General features: G+C 37.8%; 1 protein-coding gene across 2 annotated transcripts in view; it reads left to right on the top strand.

Moving 5' to 3' along the window:
- The window catches only part of SYNPR (synaptoporin), a 182929-nt gene that overhangs the window by 146944 nt on the left and 23750 nt on the right, over nucleotides 1-12235 (top strand). For both annotated transcript variants that reach the window (XM_039326651.1, XM_039326652.1), the window contains one exon: nucleotides 10430-10554. In XM_039326651.1, coding sequence (XP_039182585.1) covers nucleotides 10430-10554 — 125 coding nt within the window. The remainder of the gene's footprint in view (nucleotides 1-10429; nucleotides 10555-12235) is intronic.

Genomic DNA, 12235 nt, shown 5'->3' with positions numbered 1-12235 from the left:
GCCATGATTTTGGTTTTCTTAATGTTGAGTTTCAAGCCAACTTTTGCACTCTCCTTCTTCACCCGCATCAAGAGGCTCTTTAGTTCCTCTTCACTTTCTGCCATTAGAGTGGTATCATCTGCATATCTTAGGTTGTTGATATTTCTCCCGGCAACCAAAAGGATACCCACAATATTAACACCAATCAATAAGAAATCTCTTGTCATTGGATATTGTGTGGTCATTTTTATTTTTTTTAAAAATTGGAGTGATTATATACAATACCATGATGCCTTGAAGAAAGAAACAACAAAGGTAGCTGGGGGACTTATGAGTTGCTGCAAGAGCAGAGGTTGTAATTAGCATTCATGTTTGTGACTTTATGTACTTTTATGATCCTCACCTACCCCGCAGTTGGTAGAGCACTAGAATTGGTGAGAAAAAATCATGGAGATAAAATAAAAGTCTTTATCATGCTCCTAATTATGTCCTTGCAGCAATATGGCTCAGTTGCTCCCCTTACTCAGGCTCCCTTTGTATTTTAATAAATATTGCCTTAAACGTTTGTGCAACCTGAGCAATTGTTCATTTTACAGATGAAAATTTGCATTTCCTAATCTTTGTGGCAATTGAAATTAGTGGGAAATCATTATCATTGGAAAAAGAACATTTCTTAGAGAAGAGAATATTTGTAGCTGAGAGTTGAAAAGTGGGATCCTTGATACTCTCTGAGCTTGGTGGTTTTCTAGCAGATGTTTCAATATCAGACTAGGCAACATCATCAGGGATAGAAGAAAAGGAGGTTTGATCTTATTTTTATATACTAGTGACTTACCTTGTCAGTGGTCTTGATGACTAACACAATAACACTTCTTTTTATATACATCATGTTGAATGTAAAAAAAAATTACATTTGTTTTAGTTCTGATTCATCACCTGTTTACATAGGCTAGGAGGAAAAGAGGAGGAAGAGGAAGAGCATGAACAAAAAATCCTGGACTAATGGAGGAATTGAAATAAAGATGCATGTCATAAATCAGACCTCATCATATGGGTTCGTCTAGTCTTATTAATATATGAAAGTTGTTGGCATGATGTGATTTTAGAACAGGGAAATATGCATGCATGAATGTGCGGTCATATTACTGGAGTGATTATTGTGCTAGTCAAGTATGATCTTGGCTAGTATAATAATTTCAGTGGCCCAGTGAAGCATACCATAAACTTGCTATTGAAGCAAACGTTTAGGAGATGAACTATGATAGCTAAAAGATTAGTAAGTTGTTGCAGATGTGTGTAAAAACTATACATTTTTATAAAATTGCAAGGAATTATTTCCAAGAGATTCTGGATGAAAGATATCTTGAGGACATGAATGGCAGAAAGATTTTGTGATGTTGCTTTCCCTGCTTTTCAGAAAGCATATTTTTTCTAGGTGTCATTGAACAATTAAGGCAGGGTTTTCAGCAAAAATGCATTTAAAGAAAAAAAACTCTGTTTCTGTTAATATATTTAGTAGTGAACTAATAAAAATCAATTCTACATATCTAGAACCATTAGGCAGCTGTGTTATAATATCCCAATTCAACCTTTCAACCTTTCCAGCTTGAGGACCGGAGGGAAAGAGAGCAGCTTCAAAATTGGTGTGCGTGCGTGCACACAAGAGGCCACACACACTGGCGTGGCACTAGCAGCCCCGTTCGTGCATGTGGCATGCGCTGGCACCTTGCGCATGTGCCAACGGCCATGCACCCATATGGCAGCTAGTGGCTCATTCACGCACGCGCCAATGGGCCATGCAAACCACCTGGGCTAGCAGTGCATGCATGAACGGGCTGTGGACACCCGTCCTGCACTAGCATTCCCATTCGTGCCCGTGTGCATGTGCAAAAAGGGCCACAGGCACTAGCACAGCTGGAGGGGAAATGCATGCCCATGCGTGCGTGCACTGGCCATCCATTTCTGCGGCTCGCTGGCCAAGAGCCCATGGCCTGATCCCAGGCCATGGACCATAGGTTGAGGACCCCTGCCCCAGTCAGTGCACAGTAACCACTTTAGATATTCACATTGTAATGATGACCAGAAAACATTAATTCAGACATTTACTTTTGCTAAGTCCATTTTGTCCAGAACGGTAGCTGGGAACAACTTTTGAGCTAAGATAAAATCAACATTGTATTTCTGATGTTCTCAAACTACTTATAATTTACCCTTCAGCAGAAATTGTCAAGACAGTTTAGAACTGTTTAAAATGGGGGGGGAACCTGTCAAAATGAAAATTATAGTTAAAGTAGTGGACAAAGCATCATAAACATACTCTTGGCTGAATCATAGAGAAATGCACAGCGAATACAAGTTAGTTTCTCTAACATGAAAGTAATTTACTTTCTTCAAAACCTATCTATAAATTTCGGCCCTCTTGTGTTTCCAGTAGATTTTATAAAAATTCCATTGCAACATAAGAATTAATGTTAAGATATTTATTTATTGGATTTATATAACTGCCTACATAACACTGGGTGGCTTACAATAGCAATATAAACAGTGAGAAACAAAAACCTACCCAGAAATTCCAGGAACCTACAAAAGTAGCACATCCCTGTACATCCTGTATTGCTATATGAAAGGAGGAAGAGCCGCAGACTAAACGCTGGTCAGATCAGAGGCAGCTGAGCTTCTGCAGAAGGAACAGGAGTGTGGCAAACATCTCCTTCCTAGTTTCTTGGATTGCAAAGGTGAGAGCTGTACTTTCAGAGCTGCAAGATTCTGTTAACATAAGCTTACAATAAAGTATGTCTGGGAATACTTCTTGTCTTGACTATCTCACAAGGCTAACACATCTCCAAAGATCTTTACTGGGCTCCAATAAAGGAGAAGTCTAGGAGAAACCTTCAACCTTTTTGGAATGCCTGCCAGATCTCAGGGGGAAAGGGCATACTAAAAGGCAGAAGCTGCTACTGAGAAGGCATGCTGCCTTAGTGCTGGTATATGGCAACATTGAAGGGAAGGACCCTGGAGAATGCCCACCCCTTTTGACCTGGTAGAACAGGCAGATACCCTCAGGGAGTGGAATGGGCACAGTGAACACATGAGATGAATCCATCCAAAAGTTCTCCTTAGCCACCTTCTGCTCAAGCCAGAACCATAAGCCAGGAAGGCCCCCAAATTGTATACCAGTTCTATATGAGGGAGTGCAATCCCTGCAAGAGTCACAAATTATACCTCACCTGAACCAGGGGGACCAAAACTCCAGAACCATTCCATCTTGCTAGGATTGGGTTGAAGCAGTTTCTTCCCCATCCAAACTCATACAGCCTAGGTCACAGGGGTGTCAAACTGGCAGTCTGCGAGCCGGATGCGTCAGGCGCAGGCCACGGCCACCCCGCCTCTGCAAAGACAAAATGTCACAAAACATCATGTGATGCGATCGAGTTTGACACCTGTGGCCTAGGAGAATAAAAATGTAGCACTGAAGAAGTTGCCTAATTGGTTAATGAAACATTAGCAAGAAAACAATCAGGCACCAAGGACTTTATAGTTGAACTCTGGGCTACAAATATTCTCTTCTAAAAAATGCTTAGGTCAATCCCCAGAAAAGGCAAATTTGGGATCAAATGTGCCCTTTTGTGAGGCGACATCATTGAATAGACCTACTTTTGAGAAGCTGCTCACCATGCCTCTGAATAAGTTCGAGTAGGAGTTTCATGGATGATCTTTAGATTCATTTAGGAATATGCAGGAAAGAGTGTCCTTTCAGATGTTCCAGCTGTATTGGTGAGCACCTCCAAATTAACTCATGGTGAATATGAACCACATAATTTTAGGCATTCATTTTTAATTAAAACTTTGGGAGTTTTATTCAGCAAACAAAATGTGTATGTTAGCTTCCATTTCCCATCTCCAAAAAAGCAATGGTTTTTACCTAATTATTTAAACTGAATTATTATTATCAATTGACACTATTGCTCTCTGCAGAATGATGTGTGGTGATTATTCCAAATTAAGTTCTTTATGGTTTCACACATACAGATAAAATGTTGCCAGTCTGAACACGCTACTGTCTGCATCTACCATATACTGTGAGAACGGTTAGGGAGGAGCTGTCTTCACCCTCTTTCTCTCACACAAAATATCTGGACTGAGTTTGTCTCTTACTCCTCTGGAATGCACCCCCTCCCTCCTGGGAAGCCACCTCCTTGCTATGTCCAATCACATCTGGTCGGTTTTTATGACAGGAAAAGGGAAACATTGTGCACTCAAAGTTGGTCTGCCTTTGTTCAGTTATGTATTTACTAAATTTATGACAGATGTAGGGACTAATCCATCCTTTGCCATGAACCTGAATAACAGTTCAAGAAACAGAAATCCAACTTCTGTGACTGAAAGAGAATGATAAGAAAGACCTTTTCCTATGCAAGAGAGAAATAACTTGAAAAAAGAAAGATGACAAATTCCCAAGTTCCTGTAAAAATAGAGATTCTAAAGATGGAGTTTGGATAGAATGCAAGGTTTGATGTGGAATCTGTGTTGCAGTTTTGGTACATGAAATCTTGAGTCTTTTTACCTTTGCACGATTGTAATTGGCAGTGCCTCCTTGAATACAGAACTGAATAGAGCTGAAAAGTAGAATTAAGTAGACTTTAATCCTGAGGGACGCAGTATAATAGATCCTGCAAGTGTGTCAAGAATAGTATAGTTCAGTGGTTCTCAACCTGTGGGTCGGGACCCCATTTGGGGTCAAACAACCATTTCACGGGGGTCACCAAACAACGCAGTCCGCCATTTTTTTTCCCTTTTCCTTAGCTGTGCTACTCCCTTCTATTCTATTGGCTTTTGAAAGCCAATAGAATAGACTCTCTTGAGTGGTTCTCTAACCTGTGGGTCGGGACCCCAGCCAATAGGAATTGTCCATTTCACGGGGGCCCTGCTGAGCCCGCCAAAAGTCCCATTCTGCAAATGGTGCTGCACCAGGTGAGTAGTCCTTGACTTACGACCGGTTGATTAGTCTTCGACTTACGACCGGTTGGGGGTCACAGCATTAAAAAGGTTGAGAACCACTGGTATAGATGCATAAAAGATCAAACAAAATGATAATTGTAACGTAAGAATGTTGTTATAAATATATCGAAAATGTAAAAATATTCTATGTTGCCAATTTGTTTTCTGCTGCTTTCACTGAGCTTGTAGGTGGAGGAAAGGAGAAGAGGACAAGCAGCAGCAAGATAGATGACTCAGTTAAAATGGTGATAGGTGCACCATTGGAAGACCTGAAGGATCAGGATAGGGGCAAATTGTCAAAGAGAAAACGTATGTCGTCACTAAGAGTCAACACCAACGTGACAGCACATAATCAATCCTGCAAAAGACATGACTTAAAAGGAATGAGCAGTATCCTTGACCTCACTGCAGCAAAAGAAAGTTATTGTAGTAAAATTGGCCCATCAAGTTGATGTTGACTCTTAGGAAGGACACAAATTTTCTCCAGGATTATCTGTCCCCAACCTGTCTTTCAAGTCTTCCAATAGGGCACACATTACTGCTGCAATTGAGGCTATCTACCTGCCATTAGTACAGGTATATCTAGTTAGGGTGGATTAGATGGTGTTAGTATACTTAATCAGGGTAGATTATAGTCCCATTAATAGAAAAGAATATTAAAGTGCTGAGGTAGCCCTAGTAAGAGCAACACATATCAGATGTTATATTCTGGCTGCAAAATTAGAGTATTATTTAATGGTTTTCTTTTATCATTCTTATGTAACATTTCTGGAGTTATATAATCCATAACCTTGCTAATTTTGTTTGCTCTTTTGCATTATTTTGATTGAGAGTGCAGTGATTCTTGTAGTTCTACGTGCCAAAGAAGACACTTTGTTGCCTCTGTCTCTAAATGAGGATTATGACACCTCTATTGCCTAGAATTTCAATAGATGCCTTCCATCTTAGTTTGAATCAATTACTACTGTCTGTCCATTGACATCCTTTAACATACCAATTTGAAGTTGGAAGCTCCTTCTGAGTTTGGAGATTTTGTTTGGACGTTTTTTCTTATTTTTCTGTTTCTGCTTCTATCTTCAATGTCTTTGCAATGTAATACTGCTTGTAACTATTTTTACAGGAACTTGGAAATCTGCCATCTTTCTTTTTTCAAGTTATTTCTCTCTTGCATAGGAAAAGGTCTTTCTTATCATTCTCTTTCAGTCACAGAATTTGGATTTCTGTTTCTTGAACTGTTATTCAGGTTCATGGCAAAGGATGGATTAGTCCCTACGTCTGCAACAAATCTCTGAGATTCTTTGTTATGTTCCTTCTTGAGGTATTTATTTTTCTTGGTTTTGGCTTCTCTTTTCTTCTTGACAATTTCTACCATTTGTTTTTACACCCAGTTTAGTTTATGCTATTTGGATCTTTTTTGTTTCATCTTTAGCATCTTTTTGATTTCATCCCATGTTTCCTCTGGTACATTATCCACATGGTTCAGAATTTCAAAGTGATTCCTGATGCTTTTCCTTAAAATGGTGGGTATATGCTGAAGGTCATATCATGGAAAGTAGTTGGCTTTCTTCTTCTGTTTTATCCTGATTTGGAATTTGCACATTAGCAGTTCATGATTTGATTTACAGTCAGCCCTTGGCCCCATCTTTGCTGTTATAAATGAGCTCTTCCATCTTGTTGCATCAATAATATAGTCAATTTAGTTGCATGAGAAAAGCACATCTTCCTTCCCCTGTCCTTACCACTTTCTACGGAAGGACGATCAAGAGCATCCTGTCATACAGCATTACAGTCTGGTTTGGAAGTATCACTGCTTCAGGCAAAAAGGCGGTGCAGAGAGTGGTGAGGATGGCTGAAAAGATCATTGGCAGTTCCTTCCTTTCCATCCAAGACATAGCATATATGTGTTGCTTGAGCAGGGTCCACAAGATTGTCTGGGACAGTACACATCCTCTTCACAACCTGTTTTCTTTGTTACCTTCTGGGAGGAGACTTCATGGTATCTGAAGCAGAACATTCAGATTCAGTCACAGTTTTGTTCTGTATAGTATTAATCTTGTGAACTCTCAAGTTTCCTCCTTCTGTTATGTATTCAAGATGGATAATGTTTAATATTTATATGTATTTATAGGTAAGGGTGTAGGTACACCCATGTTTAAATGTATGTTATGTATGTGTATACTTAGAGAGCAAGAACTAAATTTCATTTTTAATGTGTGCCATTGTGCCCGCAGTAAAAAATGACAATAAAGGTTATCTATCTATCTAATTTGATTTCTATATATTCCATCTAGTAATGACCATTTATCAGAATATCATTTTGGTGGTTTGAAGATGGTTATTGAAATGGCAGTCAGATAGATCGTTCTTCTACTTCTTTTTCTAGGCTATACAGTATAATCCAACTTTGTTCTACTTTTACATATTTCTAATGTTCTTGTCTCCAGCCACAGGAAGCACACATTGTTTGCATGTTGTGTCCATCAAAACCTGTGTGTCTGTCATATTAAAGAGTGGTTCACAAGGTCTAATTGATTGAAAAGTATCAAAGTACTATCTTCGCTATATTGTTCCTGACAATTAAAGCAAAGCCCTTCCTTTTTCTCAATTAACTATGACTATCCCTTTAGACCATGGGAGGAAAACAGTAGCAATAGTGGAGAGCTAGTTTGGTCTAGTGGTTTAAGTCACCAGGCTTGAAAGCAAGTGGCTGTGAGTTCAAGTCCCACCTTAGCCATGAAAGCCAGCTGGATGACCTTGGGCCTCTCACTCTCTCTCAACCCACTTCACGGGGAATTTTGTTGTGCGGAAAATAGGAGGAGGAAGGTTTGTTTATTTGTAAAATAATAATGGCGGGATATGAGTAAATAAATCCTATTTATAGAGAAAAAAAGGTATTTGCTTGCCAAGCGTAACTATCCCTGCCTCATTTTTTTTACTATAATCAGGGTAAAATGTAGCAGTAATGGGAGGGAGGGAGGGAGGGAGGGAGGAAAGAAGGAAGGAAGGAAGGAAGGAAGGAAGGAAGGAAGGAAGGAAGGAAGGAAGGAAGGAAGGAAGGAAGGAAGGAAGGTGGCATTTATGAATACTATAAGTTTCCATGTAGTGGGGGAAAGAAGTGAGGAGGCTGCTTGCTGAGCATATGAAATTGATATGGTATTCAGATATATGGACAAAACATATAATTAAAGAATGTGTCACCCCATGTCATGCCTTACACAGAATGAAAATGTCAATATAAAACCAGTATTTCCATAGTGACCATATATTGAAAGACTTATCAGGCTATCTAATGTGTTTTCCATTCAAATACAGGTAGTCCTCCATTTACAACTATTCATTAAGTGTCTGTTCAAAGTTACAATGGCATTGAAAAAAGTGACTTATGGCCACTGTTCACACTTACTTGCATTTTTATAATAGTTTCAGTGCCCAGGGCTCATGTGGTGACCTTTTGTGCCTCACAAGCAAAATCAAGGAGATTGACATAACAACCGTGTTGCTAACTTAACAACTGCAGTGATTCACTTAACACCTGTGGCAAGAAAGGTTGTAAAATGGGGCAAAACCTAACAACTGCCTTGCTTAGCAAGGGAAATTTTGGGCTCCACTGTGGTCATAAGTAAAATAAGTAAAAAAATAAGAAAAAAGAAAAAAGAAAGAAGAAGAATCCAGTCTCTGTGATCTGCCCTTGTTTGCTTCATAATATTTATTTCTTTATCTCTTTGGGTCATTACAAGAGAATAGGCCACGTTTCCTGAAAATGGAGCCCTCTAGACATGTTGGATTTTATTCTCATATTTGATAACCATTTGGCCTTAACTATAGTGAAGATGATTGGGAAATCGAAAAGTATTTATTGAGCACATTTAGAAGGGCCCAATTGACTTCCATTTTATAAATGAAAAATTGAGTTTCTGCTGCTGGCAGACTCAATCTGTAATAAAGGAAATATTTCAAGAAAGGAAAATACATTAGGATTCCTAGTAAAATAAAACAACATAACAATATATTAATAAATAAATCTAATTATGACTCTGTTTCTGCTGGTTAATGGTTGTATTCCATTTTTAGACACAAAACAGAATTTCCGAACAATTGTATATAGAATGTGCTATAAACCTTAGAATTGCTTTCAGAAAGATGATCGTAGATAAATTCATTAACAGAATTTGTTTTAGAAAGTGGTTTGTGTGAACAGGCAATTTTATTTGATTTGAAATAATATTCTGCATTCCTTTTTTAAAGTAATGATACTAATAGTGTATAACAAAATTACTTTTCCTAGTTTACTGCAATATTAAATGACTCACTCTGAAGTAGTTTGTAAAAACATATCTCCTATCTCCTGATTAAAAACAAATATCCATGGTGTCTAATTTCCCATATATGGCATTTGATACTTTAAAAAAAAAACAGTATGCAATATTACAGGAGTTAACATGCTTAAGAAGGGAGTTTAATGAGATTTAGCCACGAAGACCAGCAGGTACACTAAATGAAGGCTGAAACTAGCAAAGTAAATAATTTGACAAAATCAGCTTCCTGGGCTTTTTTTGGGGGGGGGGAGCTTTTGTTAACTAGCATAAACCTTCAGAAAAGATTATATAACTAAAAAATACAGAAGTATCTTTCTGCCATTAAATCTGTTTTAGCATTATTATTACATGCAAGCTCCTGTTCCCAATTACTGGTAATGTAAGACAGTAATTGACATTAATCCAATTTGACACCTCCAGATGCGATGAAACTGCAAATTGGAAATCTCAAACTGATCTGCAAGACCAAATCATAATCATCTGATATAAAATTGGCATAAGCTAAATGATAGCAAAAAAAGTAAGTCTAAACTATAGTAAGAACACTAGCTGTAAACAACAATAAGGTCCTTTAGCCTGGTGTCCCCTTTGAAAGTAGCTTAATATCTACCTATGCATAAGTAAAGGATAGGCTTTACAAGGTGGAAGGACCCTTAGAAAAGGGAGAAATCACTTTATATACAATTCAAACATAATGGGTTTGGAATGTGTTCTTCAATTGGCTAGCATAATTTAAGTCAAGTATCTAGAGAGCATGCCTAGCAACTATATATGGACTGTGTTCACAGCATCACATAATATTCTTAGCATGATCCTGTTAATGACCAATTGAATATTCAGGAGGTATAGTTTTTTTTACATTAAAATGAATTTGCAGTTTATTAAAGTGCAACTTTTGGGGTAATTTCTGCCTCTGGCCAATCTGAGCCAGATCTTATTAGAATTTCACATTCTTGCTTGTCACTTCAAAGAAACTAGAAATAATAATCAAAGGTGCTCCTTATTACTGAAAACAATTTTCTCTTACTCCCCTTAAGAAGCTGTCCACTTCCTCCTCTGAGAGTAATTGTTGCTTCTGTTGTCATAACTATGTACAAGTGCTGAATTCTCTTTGGTGAATCATTATCTTTTCACAGCTTTTTGCAGTCTTTGCATTTGCAACATGTGGTGGCTATTCTGGAGGATTGCGGCTCAGCGTGGACTGCGCAAACAGGACACAGAGCGACCGCAGCATTGACATAGCTTTTGCCTATCCCTTCAGGTAAGATATTGGTATTCTTTGACACCAGCATGTCAAAGCTTAAATTGTAGCAGACAGCAGAAAGGGCTGCCATAGACTATTTACATTGAAGGACTCCTGTATTTAGGCTGAAAAAGTTTGGACAGCCAATAGATGGCAGCAAAAAGATAACAAAAAGTTAATTTTGGTGCCATCTAATGGTTAGCTAGATTTTTGTCATACAAGTATGGTAACCCTACAGTGAATATTTCCTGACATTTCAGAAATAGGTATGGTTATATTTAGATGAATTAATGTTTTGTGATTGGCCATGTCCATCAGGGCAGCCATTTGTAGAAAATCCACAGTATGTTCTCACAATTCAGTCTGTGTCCATTGGATAAGAAAATTATCTACCACTGGTTTAGCATTACACACAAAAGCAATTAAATCCACTTTCTTGCTCAATCCATTTGAAAGGACTATTTTTTTAAAAAACAAAAGACCCAGAGGCTCAGCTTTATAAAGTCTCAAACAAACTAAATCCTAGAACATATTTTTTTTACTCTAATGTGACTACTGATATATATTGTAGGCCTAGTTCATAGGATAATCCCAAGTGAGAATTGTGTTAAAGCAATAAATACAGTATTTTAAACCTACTGGTTGTAACACATAATACCTCTGTTGGCAGTTTCAACATAAAATGGGTCAGGATAGATATTCTAAGAATAATTATAAACTCTCCTACATGTTTCAAACTATAATGAAACACCTGAAAAAAAGGCCAAATACCTTGCAATAGAATTAATAGCTATCTGTTTGTTGGCACATATATTCCATTCATAGAACTGCTTGTTTAAAAAGTATCACCAACTCCATGTAAAAAAACCTCTTTCTGTAAGTTATCATTTGCTGTTTTGATTTTAAATTCCGCTTATGTTTTTATTGGATAGTAATGATATTCACTAATTGTATCTGAGCAAACTCATGAATTTTTAGTAGGGGTATTTCTGGTAGGCTTAGTCTCTGCAAATTCGTAGTGGGCCTTTATTACAGGTTTTCTTTTCCTGCTCGTTTTTCTATTCTCTGCTGACTTTTATATCTCACTTTTTTTAAAATTCATGAAAAAGGTTCAGAAAATTGAGTTATGCAAATGTGTAATTTGATGCCCTTCCAAGCAGGTCATTTTCATGAATGTGTTTTACAAAAGAAAGTCTTTGGAGGGATGAAAGCTCTTCTACTATTTTTGGGAGATTTTTTTTTTTTAAAGCTTGAACATTAGCCATATATTTTCTGATTCAGATGTGCAAAGCACAGTTTAGTAAGCCAAGACAAGTAGAGAATCCCCACACATTGCAAAACATTTTTTTCTTTTTAATATGCAGCTTTGCACATTCTTAATTCTGTGTTCCTCTACTTTCCATACTGCAAGTAAAGATTGTCCTGAATTTTCTTTATGTCCAAACCAAGAAGCCATTATTTAATCTTGCTAACATGTTCCTTAAATTGGTTTCAGAACATTATAAAGTATTTCAGGATTGTGTGTGTGTGTTTTCTTATTGTGAGAACAGTCACTTCCTGCTGCCTGCATGCTATGATTAATTAGCTCAAAACATTAACAATGAGAGGGACCTTGGAGTCCTAGTGGACGACCACTTGACTATGAGCCAGCAATGTGCAGCAGCGGCCAAAAAAGCTAATACAATCCTGGGTTGTATAA

The sequence above is a fragment of the Crotalus tigris genome, unplaced genomic scaffold (genome assembly GCF_016545835.1).
Source record: "Crotalus tigris isolate CLP2741 ecotype Arizona unplaced genomic scaffold, ASM1654583v1 scf7180000024342.5246164, whole genome shotgun sequence".
NCBI classification, from domain to species: Eukaryota; Metazoa; Chordata; class Lepidosauria; order Squamata; family Viperidae; genus Crotalus; species Crotalus tigris.
The sequence above is the reverse complement of the archived record's forward strand: the minus strand, read 5'-3'. Positions and strand labels throughout refer to the sequence as shown.